The 19,368-nt window shown below is 59.8% G+C and overlaps 7 protein-coding genes across 7 annotated transcripts; 4 read left to right on the forward strand and 3 right to left on the reverse strand.

The window, feature by feature from the left end:
• Positions 1–93: 93 nt before the first annotated feature.
• On the reverse strand, positions 94–1,155 carry TSF1 (Elongation factor Ts, mitochondrial; the record flags this gene model as incomplete). The annotated part of the gene is made up of 1 exon (XM_028621181.1): positions 94–1,155. The coding sequence occupies one exon, from the start codon at positions 1,153–1,155 to the stop codon at positions 94–96; it is 1,062 nt and encodes a 353-aa protein (XP_028477633.1).
• A 297-nt stretch (positions 1,156–1,452) lies between these two features.
• EHS24_005695 (uncharacterized protein) lies at positions 1,453–6,624 on the forward strand (the record flags this gene model as incomplete). Its single annotated transcript, XM_028621182.1, has 4 exons — positions 1,453–1,654; positions 1,745–1,861; positions 1,919–5,709; positions 5,749–6,624. The coding sequence occupies 4 exons, from the start codon at positions 1,453–1,455 to the stop codon at positions 6,622–6,624; spliced, it is 4,986 nt and encodes a 1,661-aa protein (XP_028477634.1).
• A 987-nt stretch (positions 6,625–7,611) lies between these two features.
• EHS24_005696 (uncharacterized protein) lies at positions 7,612–8,848 on the forward strand (the record flags this gene model as incomplete). Its single annotated transcript, XM_028621183.1, has 3 exons — positions 7,612–7,656; positions 7,706–7,808; positions 7,869–8,848. 3 exons carry the CDS (start codon positions 7,612–7,614, stop codon positions 8,846–8,848), a joined length of 1,128 nt encoding a protein of 375 aa, XP_028477635.1.
• Positions 8,849–9,114: 266 nt separating this feature from the next.
• EHS24_005697 (uncharacterized protein) lies at positions 9,115–12,450 on the reverse strand (the record flags this gene model as incomplete). The annotated part of the gene is made up of 13 exons (XM_028621184.1): positions 9,115–9,219; positions 9,266–9,301; positions 9,342–9,493; positions 9,531–9,706; positions 9,743–11,031; positions 11,071–11,235; positions 11,271–11,385; positions 11,423–11,584; positions 11,625–11,827; positions 11,868–12,082; positions 12,128–12,214; positions 12,252–12,365; positions 12,432–12,450. The coding sequence occupies 13 exons, from the start codon at positions 12,448–12,450 to the stop codon at positions 9,115–9,117; spliced, it is 2,838 nt and encodes a 945-aa protein (XP_028477636.1).
• A 296-nt stretch (positions 12,451–12,746) lies between these two features.
• Positions 12,747–13,524, forward strand: EHS24_005698 (uncharacterized protein; the record flags this gene model as incomplete). The annotated part of the gene is made up of 3 exons (XM_028621185.1): positions 12,747–13,162; positions 13,216–13,334; positions 13,397–13,524. 3 exons carry the CDS (start codon positions 12,747–12,749, stop codon positions 13,522–13,524), a joined length of 663 nt encoding a protein of 220 aa, XP_028477637.1.
• A 142-nt stretch (positions 13,525–13,666) lies between these two features.
• On the reverse strand, positions 13,667–16,975 carry EHS24_005699 (uncharacterized protein; the record flags this gene model as incomplete). Its single annotated transcript, XM_028621186.1, has 1 exon — positions 13,667–16,975. One exon carries the CDS (start codon positions 16,973–16,975, stop codon positions 13,667–13,669), a length of 3,309 nt encoding a protein of 1,102 aa, XP_028477638.1.
• Positions 16,976–17,354: 379 nt separating this feature from the next.
• Positions 17,355–19,120, forward strand: EHS24_005700 (uncharacterized protein; the record flags this gene model as incomplete). Its single annotated transcript, XM_028621187.1, has 5 exons — positions 17,355–17,370; positions 17,427–17,510; positions 17,578–17,646; positions 17,707–17,923; positions 17,983–19,120. 5 exons carry the CDS (start codon positions 17,355–17,357, stop codon positions 19,118–19,120), a joined length of 1,524 nt encoding a protein of 507 aa, XP_028477639.1.
• Between the last annotated feature and the right edge of the window lie 248 nt (positions 19,121–19,368).

The following is a 19,368-nucleotide window of genomic DNA, read 5'->3' on the forward strand; positions in this document are numbered from 1 at the left end:
CGAAATGCACAATACCACGTCCCCTTCTGTCTGCTCATTTCCATGAGTGATGAGAATGCCATGCTCTATGTACTACCGAGTCCTTGCGCCAAATTAAGCCTCAATGGCGTCACCAACGGCCCACCTCCTCATGTCGACGATGGACACCTTGACGCCCCGCTCCTCGCCCCACTTGGCGACAACGTCGGCGACCTTCTGGTCCGAGCCCAGCAGCATAGCAGTCTGCGAGAGCAGGGCCTCCTCGTCCTCGACACCCTCACCGGCAACGAGGGCCTTGGTGGGGAAACCGACAACCTGACGGGCAAGGTTGCGGGCGAGGGCCTGCAGGTCGGTGTCGAGCTGAGCGCCCTCGGGGGCGGCAATCATGGCGGCAATGGGCTTGTCACCAGCACCCTCGACCGAGAGAACGACGATACCGCCGACCTTGCCCGTGGTGTCGTCACCGCCGTGGGTGTAGGCGCCGGGAACCATGCGGGTTGTGGGGGTCGAGGGGAAGGGGGCGGCAAACGAGGCGGCGCGGACGAGCTTGAGGTTCTCGCTGGTCTGCTGGAGAGACGCAAGGAGGACCTGCTGCACGGTCTGGGCCTCATCCGAGGGGGCAGCGGCGGTCGTGCCGTCGGCGGGGACCGAGATGAGGGGAGCCGACAGGAGGGCGTCGTTGGGGAACACCTGGATGGCGTCCTGGGCAGGCTGGGGGACGGGCGATGCCGGGTCGTCGGTGGGGACGTCCAGGAACGCAGCGGTCTCGGCGATACCGCGGGCAGCCTTGAGGAAGACGTCGTTGCGGGCGACAAAGTCTGTCTCACACGCGAGCTGCACCATGGCCACACGGCGGCCGCCGAGGAGCGAAACAGCGACAGTGCCCTCCGAGGTGACACGGTCGGCGACCTTGGCGGCCTTCTTCTGAGCCGAGGCCGAGGTAGCGCTGCTCAGGTAGGCGACAGCGGCGTCGACGTCGAGGTTGGACTTTTCCAGCGCCTCACGAGCCTGTGCCATGGGCACGGGGTGGGTCTTGCGCAGCTTGGCAATGAGGGCCACGGGCACCTTGACGGGGGCGTTGAAGGCCGGCGCCGAGGTGGAGAGGTAGCGAGCCATGCCGCTGCCGGAGCGGATGGCGGCGGAGCCGTGGCGGAGAGCCGAAGGGAAGCCGAGCATTGACGCGGATATGGTATGTAGAAGAACGAAACAAAGAGAAATGGACGAGGTCGGAAACCAACTTTTGCAGCAGCCGCCGCAGAGAGCAGTCGTCGGCGGTCGTTGAAAGCGCGCGTGCCTGAAAATGTGTGGGCCCAGGCAGGGAACCCCCCGCGTGTGGTGGACGATTTGTGCCCATTATTCTCGACATCTTTCCCTCCGTCCATCCACCATCATCTCCCCTCCAGACCGCCCTGTCGACAACCACCAGCTGCCCTTTGCCCACCATCGATCGCGCGCGCGCACAGCACCGCGACCATGGCTCCAAAGAGGAAGCACGTCGCGTCGCCCACCGCCCCGACGCCAGAGGCAGGGCCGTCTGCCAAAAAGTCGCGCGCGGGTCTGAACGCCCAGTCGACCAACTCCACCGCCGACGATGACAATGACAACAACCACTCGTACAAGGTCGAGGCCGAGTGGGAGCTGGTCGGCACTGACAAGAAGTACACTCGCTTCATTGGTGAGTCCAGCCAGATGCTCGCGGAGAAGCAAAACGAGCAAACTCCCACGACACCCGAAACCAACTCTGTTTACTGACGAATGCGCACAGGCAGCAAGTCCCTCAACGCTGTCGTTCCAATAGTCGCCGACCGTCTTGGCGCGTCCATGGTCGGTCTCCAGATCATGCATGTTCGCCAAGGAGGTATGGAGTCACCCGTGTGGGATGGTGGGTTACCAGTTACGAGACATTATCACACGACGACACACTGACAACTCTCAAAAGACTACGACTTTAAGGCCATCAGGAACCGCGCCGAGGCCACTGGGTCAAAGAAGGAGACACTTCGCGTGTACTCGGCGGCGATCGGGCAGCATCCCACCCCACCGTCATCTCTTGCAGGCTCAGCACCACCATCGGTGGAAAGGACCACTGCTCGTGATACCTTATCCGTCCCGACTCCTTACCGCCCGCCCACTTCGGCTCCGACACCCCGCTCCGCTCTGCGTACGCCTGGCGCTAGCGATACGCCGCGCACCCAGAAGCGCGTCCTCATTGCCCTCCCGACCGACTCCCCACCCTCTACTCCATCTCCGGCATATGGCGATCACATTGGTCCCGGACAGTACTCGGCTTCCCCCAACTTTCAGCTTGGCCAGCAACCCAACAACTCGCAGGGCAAGACGACCAACAACAGGAACAGAAAGAAGAAACATAAGCGCAAGAGCATCGAGAGCACAGAGGAGGAGGAGGATGAGGAGGTACCCCCGCCCTCACGATCGCCTAGATTCTCTGTCTCGTCGCCAGTGACTTCCACTTCGGCTTCCTCGACGTTTGTTCTTGGACCAGTCCCCACCCCCAGCGAGGCTCACACCCACGCCCCTCCTACCTCGTTGCGTCCCACCACAACCAGCACGACCCCAGCCGCCGCCAGCGATAAGGAGATCACCTCTGTTTCTGCAGCTACACCTGCTGCCCCTCCCACGATTGCAAAGGTCCAGCAGTACAAGCCCTCACGTCCTAGTCCGCTGTCCCAAACGGCAGCTAGTCCAAGCGCCACGCCGGCCGCTGCTGATGAGAGGCCAAAGAAGAAGGGTCGTGTGTCGGATGCTGCTCCGGTTGTCAAGGCCGTTGCCAAGCCATCCGACAACCTGCCACTCCTTGTTGGCGGCCTTCCTCCGGTCGTCGGTGCCGTCGAGCCTGCCCCCGCGCCCGTGGCCATCCCTGTCCCCGGTGCTTCGGTAGCAGCCCAGTCAGCTCCAGCTGCCATTCCGGTCCCTGGTGCGCCAGCTGCTAAGAAGAAGAAGAAGGGCCAGGAGGTGGCCGCCAAGGACCAGGAGCCCAAATCTGCAGAGCCTGCAGAGGTGCCAGTGCCAAAAGCCAAGAAGGTCCGCTCCCGTCGGTCGGCTGGTCGCAAGTCGCTTGACAGCGAGCTCAACACCGAAGCCGCACCACAGCAGCCCCAGCCCCAAGCCGAGGCCGCACCCTCTGCTCCTACCGCACAGACCAAGGCTACAGCTTCCACTACGGCCGCCAAGGCTGCTCCTCCTGCTACCCCCTTGACTCGTCAACAAATCATCGCGAGCATCGTTGCCGACATCAATGCGTCGCTGGCGGCCAAGAACAGCCCTGCGCCTCTTGCTCCCACCCCCGCTGCCGACCCGAGCAAGACCCCTGCACCTCAGACTCCTGCCCCAGAACACGCGACGCCGACACCCAAGTCCAAGCTCAAGAGCAAAGACAAGCCCGTCAAGGAGATGGTTGCAAAGGGCACCAAGCCAGAGTCCACCACTCAGCGCATGTTGAAGGAGCTTCATAAGAAGCGCGCCACAACAGAGCCTGAACTTCCTTGGGATCCTCGGGAGCCGTTTGCCGCCGCTCCTGAACCTACTTCGGAAACCCCGCAGCCCTCTTCCGCCGCTCCTGAACCCTCGCCGGATGGCCCCGCGCACCCCACTGCTGCGACCGAGCCCGACTCTTTGGAACAGACCACTCCCGCCGCGAAGAAGCGTTCCCGCAAGTCGGATGCTACCACCCCGGTCGCAAACGGCAAGCAGAACGGCACGCCTGGCAGTGCAAAGTCCGCGACCGCCACTCCCAAATCGGCAGCTGCAGCACCAAGCACGCCGTGCGTCATCTGTGGCGAACTGAATTCCCACCTTCAAAAGGACTGTCCTGCTGTGGCGGCTGGTGTCGAGAAGCTCAAGGAGCGCCTCGAAGTCCGCCGTGCCGACCTCGTGCAGCTCCGCAAGGAGGGCAAGAACCGTCGCCAGTCTGACATGAAGGGACTGGATGAGGCCAGTGACTATGGCTGCCAGGCTATCAAGAGCTGGATTCAGCGCTTGACCAACATTGCGGCAAAGGTGAATGGCACCGAGAGTCCAGCAAAGTCCATGGCTGCAACGCCCCAGTCGCCCGCCACTGTCGCTGTCAAGACACCTGTACCCGTCACGCCTGCCACGGCTGAGGAGCCCATTGTGATTGATGATGACGAGGAAGAGGATGAAGAGGATGAAGAAGACGAGGACAAGGAGGCGGACGGCACGTCGTCGGCCGCTTCGTCACGGGCATCTTCTCCCAACTCGTCCGCTGCGTCCACCCCCGTTGTGGTTGCGCCTGAGACTCCCTTCTACCCTGCAACCATCCACCTCAAGGCCCTGGCCCGCCCCCGCCGCCCCGGATCGATGTCGGGTCTGAGCGTGAGCGATGCTGTCATCGAGACGGGTGATAGCGGCTCCGAGTCTGAGGAGAGCGGTTCCGAGAACGAGAACGAGTCCCTTTCCGGCGCTTCGTCTGACAACTCGTCGAGCGACGATGAGGATGTGGACCCCGCCGAGCTCATGCGCCGCGTCATGAACAAACCCCTCTCGAGCAGGCAGCGCCAGCGTGCGCGCCTGAGTGCTGCGTCCATGCACCACGTCGAGGAGGCCAGCGCGTCCGACATCGAGAGCGACGAAGAGCTTCCCCAGCACGCCCTCCAGCGCCGTGGATCCGACTCGAGCATCGGCGACTTTGAGGACGAGACCACCAAGGCTGCCCACAGCGACGCTGAGAGCGAGAGCGAAGGCGAGGACACCAAGGACGCCAAGGCCGCGCTCCTCAACTCTGTCGCTGATGCGACCATGGTTGTGGAAGAGGCATCTGATGTCGAAGTGGAGGAGGTGGAGGTGGAGGAAGCGGAACAGAGCGATGTCGAAGAGCTCCCTCAGCCGTCTCAGCCTGCCGAGGTTGTCGAGCCTGTCGATGACCTCGAGCCCATCGTCACTGATCAGCCCGCCGACGAGGCCGCCGACGAGGCGATGGACGTCGACGAGACCGTTCCGGAACCTGAAGTCGAGGCTACGCCTAAAAAGGTTGCCGCGGCCGATCACTCCTCGCCCGCTACCGAGAGGCGCGCGTCGCGTGGCTTCAACAACCTCATTCCGAACAGCCCTGTGCTCGAAGAGTTCCCGGGTGACATTGCGCTCCGCGAGGCCATCGAGGAGGACGCGCCCATCAACCGCGATACGACGCCTACACCCGAGCCTGAGAGCGACGACCTCCACGCCACTCAGGTTGACGTCATGCAGCTCGAGTCCCTCCAGCCGTCCCAGGTTGAGCAGCCCCAGGCTGAGACAGAGGAGGAGCAGGAGCCCGAGCCTGAGCCAGTGAAGCCTGCGCCGAAGCGTCGTGGACGTCCGCCCAAGAACCCTCCCTCGTCTCCTCTCAAGGTGCCTGCTAGCCAACCGACCCCTTCCCGCTCGCTACGCGCAGCCTCGCGCGAGCCAGCTCCTCTTCCCGCGAGCCAGCCTGAGACTCGTAGTGGAAGGGTCACTCGCAGCAGGGGTACCTTGGCGAGCAGCGTCGCCCAGCCTCCTGCTCCTCCCGCCACCCGTCGTCGTACTCGTGCGGCCTCCAAGGAGCCCCCTGCCACTCCGGCCACGACCCGCAGGACGCGTGCCGCTTCTGTCGAGGCTGCCGCTGCCGCAGCGGAGGCTGAGGTTCCTGCATCGCAGCCACCGACACAGCCCATCATCGAAGAGTCCGAAGACGAGTTCCACAATGCCAAGGAGACTCCGCGGGCAAACAACAACTTGGTGAGTTGATTCACTTGGCCAATTGCTAACAAACTTCAGTCGTCACCTGTTTTGCGTAACACGCGCAACGTTCGCTCCGCTGTCGCCTCCTCCCAGGTCGATGAGCTGGACTCGTCCTACCCCGTCAAGACGCAGCTCAGCCCCTTCACGCAGAAGAGCCCTCTTCCACCCTCGAGCATGCCCAACGGCCACGCACACGACATCGAGGTTCACGACTCTGCAACTCAGTCGAGCCCGCTACTCCACCGCCGTCGCCCGGTCGAGGAAACTCCCCTCTTCATGTCCGAGGGCAGCCAGGCCCTCGCTACTCAGGCGTACAACGCGTTCCCAGCCCCCCTTGTTCCCGAGACCCAGATCCCCGAGACGCAGGATCTGCAGTCGTCGGTGGCTGGCAGCTCGGTGACTGGCTCGAGCGCCCGCGGCGGTAAGGGCAAGCGCACGAACGGCAAGTCCAACGGCGGCGGTCTTGCTCCAACCATCGACGATGACGACGACGAGGCGACCGCCACCAGCATTGTCAATGGCGGCGGCACGTACGCGTCGGACTCTGACGACGACACTGCGACCACCACGTCGCGCATGTTCCCCCCCATCCCGCTGTCGTTGCCTCGCCGGTCGACGGCCGCTCCCCTGTCGAGCTCGTTCCCGACCCTCTCCGCCTTGCCAAAGGATTTGTTGAGGTCGGGTAAGAGTGTGGGCACGTCTGTGTGGAACGCTGTCACTGGATCAGGATCGCGTACCACGGGTGTCCTCCCAAGCCAGCAGCGTGATGACGAGGACAGTGAAGAGGAGAGTGGCAGCGGCACCGACTCGGAGGACGAGGTGGTGCCCGAGTCGCGCAAGGGCAGGTATGCTGGAGGAGCGCGCCGGAAGAGCCGGCTGAGCAAGACTGGTGGCGCAATGTCTGGTTGGTAAAGAGGGGGAGGTGGAGGTGTACATAGTCTTTCTTCTTTTTCATATGTCATCGGTTGCATGCAACCTCGTTTTGCTGTTCGAAGTGAGCGAGGGAAGCAGAGAGAGGCAGAGAGGACGTGCACGAAAAGGACCACCACCACGTCACTCGAGTGCCACAGGTACGACACCCCGACGCCACTGATCCGCTGGTGCGTACGCGTGTGTCTCCCTCCCTCTGTCAGCTTTCCCACGGTGTTCCTCCATGTGGGCTTTGGACGGTTTTTGGCCCGGCGCAAAGCACAGTCATCTCACTCTTTCTTCCTTCCTCATCATCATCACCTCCGGCATCGCCACCATCACCAACAGCGTATAACAGCGCTATCTCCCCCACACACCCACAACCAGCGACCACCAGGCAGATCCCCCTGCCGTTCCTCTCCAAACCCACCCTCACCACATCCGCTCTCGTTGACGCTACCGCCACCCGAGCCTAGACTAGTCTACACCTCCCACAGCCGCACACACGCGAACAGAGCCCACGGCTCCAACAGCCCAACATCGCGTCCCACGCCCCGATCACCCCCGCGCACCCCGACCCATTTGACCGGAGTGACTCCAAACCGTGCAATCCCAAAAGGAGTGAGTACAAGCATGCAAGGGTCGAGGCAAGGGAGCGCGTACGCGCCAATGAGGCTGCGGCGGAGGTCGTCGGAGGACGCCTAAGGGCGACGCAGTACTTTGTGCTCCCTCGCCCTTTCACCTCCGTCTTCCAAGTTTCCTCAACTCCCGAAGAGCACTCCCTACGCGTCTCATTGTGACAAAGAGTGATGGCTAACACGCTATTTGCAGGCACAACAGTTCATGCAGCATCGAGACTCACCAACCGTCCTGAATCACACCACGCCCCGTTGCATAGTCCACCCTCGCTAGATGTGAGTGGCACCTTGCTTTCTTTGTCTTGTTCATGGGTTGCTGACAAAACCTTTTCTAGACCTAAGTTTGCCCAACATGGCTACCGTTAACATTCGTCGCGATGTCGAAGACAAGTTCTACGTGAGTGGTAGAATGCAGTGTTCCTTAGCTGACCACACAGCGCTACAAGATGCCTGTCCTTGAGACCAAGATTGAGGGCCGCGGCAACGGCATCAAGACTGTCGTTCCCAACATGGAGGACGTCGCTCGCGCCCTGAACCGCCCCCCGAGCTGTGAGTGAACATGGCCTGTGTGACACTCATGTTGTGTTCGTGTGCTGACGTCTTGCCCAGTCCCCACCAAGTTCTTTGGTTCCGAGCTCGGCGCGCAGACCACCATGGCCAACGAGCGCTACATTGTCAACGGCGCTCACCAGGCCGATCGCCTGCGCGAGCTCCTCGACGTCTTCATCGTCAAGTTTGTCCTGTGCGCCTCGTGCAAGAACCCCGAGACCGAGCTGGTCATCACCGGCCGCGGCAACAGCGAGAAGATTCACCGCGACTGCAAGGCCTGCGGTGCCCACACCGACATTGACATGCGTCACAAGCTCACCACTTTTATTCTCAAGAACCCTCCCAAGAAGGAGAAGAAGGGCAAGAAGGGTATGACCGCCGAGGCCAACGTCGGTGGCCCCATGGTCCTCCAGGAGAACGCCGTCAACGGCGGCGGCGCCGCTGGCTCGAACGAGGACGACTCGCCTGCTCCTACTCCCTCGCGTTCCAAGAGCACCGACGACTCCCTCACCAAGGGCCTCAAGGACCTCGACGTTGACGACGACGAGGACGACGCCAACTCGCCTTACGGCCAGCTCGGCACGTGGCTCGAGGAGAACCGCTCGGCCTCGGACGCCGACATCATTGCCAAGATCAAGGAGCTCGAGATTGTCGGCAAGCACAAGGCTCTTATTGAGATTGGCCACAAGCTCTTCACCGACAACATCGCTGCCGAGGTTGGCACCCGCACTGCCCTCCTCCAGGCCCTCGTTACCTCGGAGAAGCACCAAAAGTCGCTCCTCGGCGGCCTCGAGCGTCTCCTCGCTCTCTCTCCCGACTCGGACGAGCTCCTTGCCAAGGGCACTACCTCCAAGGTCCTCATGGCCCTCTACCAGGAGGACATTCTCGACGAGGAGGTCCTCACGAACTGGGGCACGCACGTGTCGAAGAAGTATGTCGACAAGGAGAAGTCGAAGAAGGTCCGCAAGTCGGCCGACGCCTTCCTCAAGTGGCTCGAGGAGGCCGACGACGAGTCGGAGGAGGAGAGCGACGACGAGTAGACCTGCACTCGACGTGTGTGGTCGTGAAATGTCCTTTGTGTCCTTTAAACAACCCAAGTTACAACAAAACACGTGTCTGGTCCTGAATTCGTTCCCCCTTGCACCCCACTCATCCCCATGTCCGCTGCCAAGCGCGTCCCGTATCGCCTCCTTCAGAATATGTATGCAGTTCTGTGATCTGTCTCTCAGTTGCATGTGTCTCGGACACCTCAGTTGGCGACAAAATACATTACAAGAACGTTGGAATGAATATAAAACAAGGCACACTAACTCCACTCCGACCAGTCGATGCGATCACGGCCTGCGCGCGAACGCGTCGGCGGGGTGAGCGCGCAGAGGTGGCGCATCGTCGGCCGGCCATGGGGACAGTTCTAGAGCAATGTCAGCGTAGGCTCGCGCCGCTGCTGGTTTACTTACCCAAGGCTGGTCAATTGTGCCCATGTTGCGAAGCAGCTGGTCAGGTTTAGCAATCATTACGGCTACCTGCACTCACTGTGACCATCTGCGCCTTTGTCAAGCTCTTGCCAATCATGACGCTCTTGCGGCATGCGCGCATGGCAAACATGGACCGGGCCTTGGTGCAGCGCACCATCTGCCCGGCAGGTCGGGCGCTGTCCGAGAGAAGGTGAAGGAGTTGCTCGAGATCTGTACTGTCAGCTGTCAACGTATACAAGTAGCTCACCCTTGAAATCAAACGTCGTCTCCTTGCTGACGGGCATGGCCTTGAGAGCCACACGCTCACCACGGCCGGGAGCCGCGTCCTCGTCCACGTCCACGTCAAAGCCGTTGGCATGGAGGACGTCCAGGTTCTCCATGGCCACGATCTCGTCAGCGGCGGTGAGCTGCATGGGGCGGGGTCTGGCGGGTCAGCGTTGTAGCCAAATATGTACCCACCTGATGAGCGACTGAGCCTTGATGACGGTGGTGCGCTGAAGAGTCTCAAAGTTGAACTTTTCGTCGCTGGCATGTTGGTCCACAATGAACAGGTCGTCCGACCCTGCAGCGTCTTCATGAGCCGGGTGTCGGAGGCGAGCAATGATAAAGCCCTTGTTAAACTGTCCCAGCACCTCCATGATCTCAAAGTCGTCCTTGCTGATGACTCGAGCGAGAGCAGCTTCGGCTTCTTCGGCGTCCCGGTTCCCTACGCCAGCCGCGTCTGCCACAGCCCCGTCATTGACAGCGTCAAAGGCATCGCGAGTGGGTGGGGTGGAGGCGGCACGGCGAGATCGTCGGGATGCAAAGCGCTCACGTAGACGGCCAGCGTCGAAGCGTAATGTCACCTCGCCGGTCGAGTTGGTTGACTGGATTTCGTCGCGATAGCCAGATCGGGCGGCAGGAGGCTCCTCCTCTTCGTCGACGTCCATATCGGGCTCGGTCACGATTGTGAAAGGTACGGAGAGCGGTGTGGAGGTCCGAGGAGGTTGCTCATTGTCCTCGTCAATATCGCGTTGGACTGCACTGGGTACGCCAAGACGGCGGGGAGGGCTTTGCACAAGTTCGTCGTCGTCCAACTCGTCCACCTCTGGTTCCTCTTGTGGCACGGGGCTTGATGGCCGTTGCGAGGGTTCAGGCTCCACATCACTCATGTGCACATCCTCCTCCTCCTCTTCCTCCTTATCACTCTGCTGGATGTCATCGCCTTCGTCCTCGTACCCGCTATCGTCGGCAGTCATATCCACCTGTGTCGGCACTTGCTGGCTGGCATACCCAGCCAGCTGTTGACGCAGATTGGCACGCGCATCGCGGCCGGTGGGTGGTGCTCGCGTCGGAACACTCCTCAAGATGGTCACAGCTGGAGACTTGCGCTTTGGGCTCCAAGAAGCAAGGGTAGTGTCAAGAGTTTGCTGCACTACACGGCGAGGAGGAGGGGATGGTGGTCTGGCAGAGCGGCGCGATGGCCGTGGTGCGGGTGTCTGGGACAGCTCGTCTTCACCCTCAGACTGGGGTTCTGGTTCTGATTCTGAGTCCTGGTGAGACAAAGCTCTAGAGGACGTGCGACGTGAGCGGCTGGTTGGGGTCGCGTGACTCGTTGGTTGGGTGCCTTCTTCGTCGTCCTCTAATATGTCGTCGGCGGCCACAGCCTGGGTAGCGGACAGGTCTGATTGCACCAGCTTCTTTGTCGACGAGGCACCTCCAACGGCATAGGACGAGCGTGTGGGCTGGAAGAACGTCTCGAGGGAAGTCTGGAGTGTCAGCCACACAGAAGTGCGGTAAGCACTCACGCGCAGCGCTTCGATCAAGTTTGCCTCGCTGTGAACAAAAATGGTGCGCTTATCCGGGCTGACGTTGATGTCGACGCTCTCCTTGGGAATCTGAAAGTCGAGAATGGCAAGTGGCACCTGATTTGTGTTGAAGTTCTTGTACACCTCGTTCACGGCCTTGGATACCTGCCGGGTCAGCTGGCTCCAATACTTAAACTTACTTTGGGCAGTGCACAGGGCCGGCCGTTGATGAAGGTGAACTGCCGATCTGCGCTGGAACGGCCTTGACCCCACGCTCCCGAGGAGATAAGTCCGGTAACACGGACAGTCTGCGACCTATTGGGTTAGTCAACAACGATGAACAATAACCCACGTCTCTGCGATCCCTTCTCTCCTCGCCATGGCCTTGTCAACAGCGACATCGAGCTCAACATCAATGTCCACGACACCTTCAAGCGCCTTGGGACCCCACACGGCGCTGACAGAAGAGCGGAGTGAACCGCGTCCGTCGGTAGCTAGCACGGTGTTCCGTTTCCTGGCAATGTCAGCTTATGCAAACCTCTCGTACAACCCACGCTGCTTTGCCCGCGCCAATAGACTCGACCTTCAGCCTCACGCCCGACTTGCCCTCGGCGGGACAAGCGCTAGCGGGGACAAGGGCGTACGCCGTAAGGATACCCAGAGCCTTTGTGAATTCGCGCTTGGCGGTACGTTCAAACTCTTTGCGACGAACAGGTAGAGGCTTGAACAGTCCGCTCAGAGTAATCGTTGTACCACGCTGTTGTTGGGTTAGCAGTAGCAAGCCGAAACGAACCCACTTGTCTTGCCACCTTGCCAGTGTCGTCTAGTACATGTCCATTCCTCCCCAGCGTAATAATGGCACCCATAGGCGCCGTCTCTTTCGTGGACGTGACGACAGTGACACTCTCTGACAGAGCGCAGAGCGCGCTCAGCGCCTCACCACGAAAGCCAAACGTCGAGACTTGGGCCAGTTCCTCGAGGGACGGCAGCTTGGACGTGTGATGCTTGAGGCCTGAGAGTCAGCTAGTCTCTTGTATGGCATAGCCATCAGACTTACCTATAGAAGGCCAGTCTGGTTGGGCAATACCTGAGCCGTTGTCGAGTACCTCGACCGTGTCGAGGCCGTGGTCCTTTATGCGCACGTCTGGCGTTAGTGGGTCAAAAACGGAAGTCATACCCACCAATGCTAGTAGCCCCAGCGTCGAGGCTGTTCTCTACCAGCTCCTTGATGGCGCTCTGGAGATCAAGAACAACCTGTCCTGAATGAATGCGGTGGACTGAACCGGCATCGATGGCTGTGTGTCATGTCAGCTGCTGGAACGAAGTCACGCCCATTCAGCTGGGGGTTCATGACGACGCACCTTTAATCTTCGCCGCCATGACGGTCTTGCTCTACCGTGGGGAGAGGGTGTAACACAGGCTCTCTGTTACCGACTGCACGTGTGTCGTCTGATTATATGTAAATGGGATGAACTGGCAAGAGAGAGGTAGCGGTGTTGACAACGATGACAGAAGAACGGACAGAGACGCGTCCCAGTTGACTCACCTCCACCCGTCCCATGCCCAGCCGTGCCTGGCCAACAACACCAGACCGTCCTTGTTGTCGCCCAACTGTTTTTGGTCGTCCCGTTTTTGCACTTGTTCGTCTGCTCTTCCCACAACTCCAACTACCAAGGATGGCCGACAAACGACGGCCCAAGGGTGGCACCCTACACCTAGCGAATGGACACAGCAAACAGCCGGCTACCAGCGCCCCATCACTGTCGCGCCAGCGCGTGCCGATCGGCGTCGACGTCGACATGGACACCGCACCTACCACCCCACCTCCCACCCTCTCGCCCACACGACTACAGTCTTCACTCTCTCCTCTCGATCCCATATCTCCATGGCCACCAGAAGAGCCCATCGACCCATCGTCCCCTTCCTCGTCCTCCACAGGTGGCTTTGGACAACACGACCTCCCCGGTCCGAAGGAGGTGTACGGCCTCATCGGCGTGCTCCTCAGTTACCTCGGCTTTGGGATGTATCTCGTGTGGGCGTTGGCTCCCGAGGGCTGGCTGGATAAGATTGGATGGACCTGGTATCCTGCGAGGTAAGCCGCGCTGGCGACGTTGAATGATAGCGCACAGGCTGACTAGCAAACAGGGAGTGGGCAGTGATCGTGCCGTGTTGGCTCATGGTCGTGGTCCTCCTCTCATACTTTGGGTACGCGGCGCTGTCAATCTACCTCACGCCCGGATTTGACTCTCCGACCATCATTACAGGTCCGTACATGTGATGGCGAACGTAACAGCTAACCAGGCAGACAGCTACTCGAACATACCAGCGAACGAGCACGGTCAGGAGCGGTACTACTGGAAGTATGCGGCCAAGGACCACGTCCCCGAGGCCGTGGACCTGCCCATCGACCTGGTGAATCGCGTGCTGTACCCACCTAGGAGACGGCCCAGTTAGGGTATGGACTATAGACGTGTTGTACAACTAGCACATTCATAATGGCATCGAAATGGCACATTTCATCCTCTGTTCAATTCTTCGGGTGCTGCTGACAATGCTACTGCATGCTGGAGGCTGACTACTGATCGTTTTCTTCTATCTACTGGCCCTCTGCCTTGGGCTGCTCAATCTGCTTGGGCATCTTGACCTTGCTCGCCGAGCCCAACAACTCTTGGATCTCCTGCTTGCCGAAATAGTGCGGTGCCAGCTCCGCAAGCCACGCTCCCTCGATCGGCATACACTGGCGCATGTACTCCTTGGAGGTAAGCACCAGCTCATAGTACAGGATGAACCGTGGCGGGGGCTGCATGCCCATAAGACAGCTGGACGGGTGGAGGTAGACGGTGTGGTTGTTCTTGGTGGTGCGGTAGCCACCGCCCTTATCGATACGTGCCGTGTTGTAAAAGTAGCCCGCCGTCAGTGCCTTTTGGATAGGGATCACCTCGTTGGGCAGGCTCTCGATGACCACCTCGACGCGGTCGCACAGTGAAGCGAGCTGGTCGTGAATGTCGCGTACTCGGCAGAGCGACTTGTACTGGACAAAGTTTTCAAAGCAAAACTGTTGACCATAGCCCGACTCGGCCCACTGCTGGAAAATGTTGAGCAGGGTGAAATGGTCGCCGCCAGGCTTGACAAAGTTCTTGTGCGCCTTGTCGGCGTGCACGCGCTTGTCCTTGGGACGGTAAAGAAGCGAGCCCGACTCTTGCAACATTGAGATGATGATGAGCACCTCGGCGGTACACTTGAAGACCTCGCTGCCAATAATCGCCTTGGACAGCATGGGGTCGACAGGGAACTCGGCCATGCGACGACCCAGACGGGTCAGCTCGCCCTTGTGGTTGAGCGCGCCAAGGGCGTAGAGCATTTCAAAGGAACGGATAATCGTCTCTGCTGGAGGCTTGTCGAGGAAATCAAAGTTGAGAATGTCGTTGATGCCCAGAGACTTGAGCATGAGCACAACCATGCCCAGGTTGGTGCGTTGAATCTCAGGAATCGTGTCCTGTGGCAGCTCGTTCTTGAACGCCCACTTGGTGTAGAGGCGGAACGCTTTGCCGGCACCGACACGACCAGCACGGCCAGCACGCTGCTGTGCAGAGGCACGCGAGATGGGCTCAACAACCAGCGACGACATGCCGGTCTTGGGATTGTAGTTGTTCTGCTTGACAAAGCCCGGGTCGATGACATAGACAACGCCGTCAATGGTAATTGACGTCTCGGCAATGTTGGTAGCCAGAACAACCTTGCGAGCACCCTCTGGGGTAGGCTCAAAGATCTTGGTCTGCAACTCGGTTGGCAGGTTTGCGTAGATGGGTGCGACGATGAGCTCGGGTACCTTGTCGCCTAGCGCCTGCATGGTTTCTTTGAGGTTTTCTTCACATGCCTCAATTTCATCTTGACCAGTGAGGAACAGGAGAATGTCGCCCTTGGGCTGGGTGGTGTGGATTTGGAGGATGGTCGTGATGGCGGCATGGATGTAGTTGGCTTCCGGTTGTTGCGTGTAGAACATGTCGACGGGGAAGCGACGACCAGGAACGTCGAAAATGGGTGCGTCGTCAAAGAATTCGGAAAACTTTTGTGCGTTCATTGTAGCACTCGAGATAAGGAGGCGAAGCTCGGGGCGGAAGCGAGCAATGTCCTTGACCAGGCCAAACAGAATGTCCGTCGACAAGGTGCGCTCGTGGGCCTCGTCAATGACAATGGCCGAGTAGCTCGACAGCTCGGGGTCTGTGAGGAATTCACGCAGCAGCATACCGTCCGTCATGTACTTGAGGACCGTCTTGTCGCTTGTCATGTCTTCAAAACGGACCGAGTAGCCGACTTCCTGTCCCAGACGGGTACCCACTTCCTCGGCGACACGCGCCGCAACCGACATGGCTGCAACACGACGGGGCTGGGTACAACCAACTCTCAAACCACCCTTTGTGTAGCCTGCCTCGTGGAGGTACTGGGGCAGCTGAGTGGTTTTGCCTGAGCCTGTCTCTGCGACCACAATGAGCACCTGGTGCTCGGCAATGGCCTCGAGGAGCTCCTCACGGAACTCGTAAATGGGCAGCGACTTGCGGGTCTGGTCGATGGACTGGGCCTTCTTCTCGGCCTCTTCAACCTGGTTGAGGAGCGCCTGGGCCTCGCTCGTGAGCGTGCCGTCCATCTTGCCCTCTTGCAAGAACTTGATACCCTGCTCGTCGTCAAAGACATAGTCGTAGCCAGCACCCTCGTCGATAATCTCCTTGTCCAATGCGCCTGTAACAAGGTCTGTCTTGTAGCGCTGCGAGTCCTCCCAGTTGTCGACGTCGGTGGAAAACTCGCCATCGACCCTCTTGTTCTCCTCGTAGCGGTTGTACAGGGCGTTTTTGCGCTTCTTCGAGTCGATTCGACCTTGCTCAGTGATGTAGTCGTCGGGAAGCATGTAGCCATCCTTGCCGTCATCAATCTTCTGTCGTGCCTCCATGATCTTGATGAGCTCAATCTTGCGCTCGTGCTCATCGATTTCACGCTGGGAGAGCTTTTGACCGCGGAACAGAATCTTTTCGTCCTCAATTTCCATCTTGAGGAGGTCAAGACGCTGCTGCTCACGCTTGGTGAGGTAGGCCTGACGCGAGCGGAGACGCAGGTCGGGCATGACGGCTTGTCGTGCGTCGGCATCGTCTGCGAGCGCCATGCGCTTCTGGGCCTCGAGGCCGCCCTCACCCGAGCGGTCAAACGCAAGCGACTTTGTCTTGTCCTTGTCCTTGTTCTTCATCCGTTCGGCGAAGGCGTCTCGTTCCGCAATGTCCTCTAACCGTTCCCTTTCCTGGCGCTCCTCTTCCGTCTCTTCTGGCGGTGGAGGCTCGTCGTAGCCGCCATCGCGAGGTGGCGAGTCCAGCCTTGCGCGTTTTGAGTCGAGGTACTCGAGGTCATCGTCTTCTTCGGGCTCGTCATCCCAGTTGCCGTCTGTTTCGCGTTTACGCGACGAACGGCTCAGCTTGACGGTGTCGCGCTCCTTTTCCTTCGCCCTCTCCTTCTCCTTGCCCTTGTCCTTCTTCTTCTTGCGAGTCGATGGCTCGTCGTCGAGCAGGAGAGAGAACTTTTGGGTACTGGAAGCAGCAGAGGTCTTGGCGGCCTTTGCCTTTTTGCGCGGTACCAAGGCATGGACCTGGGTGGCAAAGGTCTGGGACTCGGGGCCTTCAGGCAGACCAACGGCGACGAGCGATGAGTAGAGGTCCCCAGGTGTCTTTGCGGACAGAGCTGCAGTGTGAGCATGGATAGGTTTGCTGTATATTCGATACCTACCTGATGAGTGAACGAAATCCACAACAGCAGCGTCCGCCGAGCCGAGGAGCTGAGGATGTGAGCTAGGGGGAACGGACGACGACTGGCGTTGACTTACCCGAACGACGTTGTCGCTGATGAACTGCTTGAGGTCCGCCATGGTTGTCGATCTCGTCGCACAGACGTGGTTCCAGTTGTTCGACAGACCGCCCTTTGCACTGCTGACGATGTCGCGAGCTGAGGGGATGCGTGGAGTTGGCAGCAAGTTGGAGACTGTTGGGTGGCCAACATCAGCGAGCGATCCGCTCGAGATCGCGGCTCAAAATAGCCTGACGTGTCATTTTGGCAAGATGCCTCCACCTGTGTGATCGGTGGTTGATAAATATACCCCCGTTTGAAAGAACACCCTTGTGCAGTAACAAGCTATTACAGAACAATCACCATACGGCCATCGACCTTCCATCCCCATCTCCGCATCCTCCCTTGTCCCATCAGCTCGGGTCGTACAGCTACATCCGACCAGAAAATCAAGGGCAATCATGTTCTTCTGTGCCAGTGAGTTTTCCTGGCGTTTACCGCTGGTGTTCCGATGGCTAACGCGCGCGCCACAGTTTCCGGCTCTCCTCCTACGGCGCCCGTCGTCTCCAAGACCTCGGGCACGGTCTACGAGAAGTCGCTGATCGAGCGGTACATTGGTGAGTTGTGGAGACGACATTTGTGGTGGTCTTGGGATTTGGACGGAGAGCTGATGTACAATAACAGAGGAGAACGGCACCGACCCGATTTCTGGAGAGCCTCTGACCAAGGAGGACCTGATCGATGTCAAGGCCAGTGAGTACAAACACGCAGGTGTAACCCTCATGTGCACGTGAAGCTAACACGCGTAAACAGAGCCCTCTACCCTCCCTCCCCGCACCTCGAACCAGACCTCGATCCCCGCGCTCCTGACCGCGCTCCAGTCCGAGTACGATGCGATCATGCTCGAGTCACTCGAGATCAAGAAGGCTTTCCAGAGCGCACGCGCCGAGCTCGCCAATGCTCTTTACAGGGAAGACGCCGCGACCCGCGTGATCGCAAGGTTGATGCAGGAGAGGGATGAGGCTCGCCAGTACGTTGTTTATGCCAGAGGGCTCTTTGTTTTTGTTTGTGTAACAGCTGACATTACAGGGCTCTGTCATCGATCCAGGCTTCGATCGGTGTCGCGCCCGCGGCGGCGGCCGCTGAGGAGGAGGACGTCGAGATGCAGCCCGAGAGCGTGCTCCCGGCTGATGTGGAGGAAAAGATCATGGCGACCAACCAGGCTCTGTCGTCGGTGCGCAAGAAGCGCAAGCCGGCGCCTGGCTACGCGACCGCCGACTCCGTCAAGTCGTACGTCCAGACCTCGTCTGTGCCCTCGATGCACGGCACCAAGCCGCCAGGCATCAACGCGCTTGACCTCTCGGTGGATGGCAAGACCATTGTGACTGGTGGCCTCGACAAGGTCGTGCAGGTGTTTGACCTCGAGAGCCAGACTGTTCTCGCCACCCTCAAGGGCCATACCAAGGCCGTCACCCACGTTGCGTTCCGCGAGAACGAGGGTATGTCGCGTGTGGCCATTTCGTCGGGTGCCGACAAGACTGTGCGCTTCTGGGGTGAGAAGGAGGGCGGCTCGTGGGGTGCGCAGGGCAGCATTGCCGCCCACAAGGGCGATGTCACTGGCCTTGCCGTTCACCCCTCGGGCTACTACGTTGCCTCGGCCTCGACCGACAGCACCTGGTGCCTGCACGACATTGAGTCGGCCAAGACCATCGCCACGTACGGTGCTCTCCCTGATGTCGAGGGCTCGTTCGCCTACACCTCGTTCTCCGGCCACCCGGACGGCGTCCTCAACGCTGGCGGCACCAAGGACGGTATTGTCCGCGTCTGGGACGCTCGTCAGGCGACCTCGCTGGCCGCATCGCTCGACTCACACCCGGGCAAGGCCCTCACCACTCTTGGCTTCTCCGAAAACGGCTACTACCTCGCTACCGGTTCGTCGAGCGACTCGCTCGTCAACGTCTTTGACCTGCGCAAGCTCAAGCTCCTGTCGGGCTGGAACCTGCCCGCGGAGAATGCTGTCCACGAGGTCCGCTTCGACCCCTCCGCCCAGTTCCTCACTGTTGCCGGTACCGACCTCCGCGTCTACGCCAACAAGACCTGGGATGAGCTGCTCAAGTTTGACGACAACAACGGTGTCATCACCGCCGCCCGCTGGGGCAACCTTGGTAGCGAGATTGTGCTCTCGGGTCTGGACCGCACCGTGCGCGTCCTTGGTGCCCAGGCGTAGACCGTAAACAGATTGTAGATCGAATGATGCACGTTTGGAGACTGTAGCAGAGAGGTAATGAGGACCAGGGATACGCATTGGAGGTTGCCGAGAACGAGCTGAGCCTCTTTTACGTACGTGCTACCACCAAGAATGGCGGCAAGCAGGAGCTGCGCACCTGGGCTGTCATTGATCACCGTCATTGTACGGAATGCCAGTTCGGTAACATGGATTTGCCAAGACGGAATAACCGGCCAACTGACATGACT

Source organism: Apiotrichum porosum, assembly GCF_003942205.1.
Source record: "Apiotrichum porosum strain DSM 27194 chromosome Unknown scaffold_3, whole genome shotgun sequence".
Classification (NCBI taxonomy): domain Eukaryota; kingdom Fungi; phylum Basidiomycota; class Tremellomycetes; order Trichosporonales; family Trichosporonaceae; genus Apiotrichum; species Apiotrichum porosum.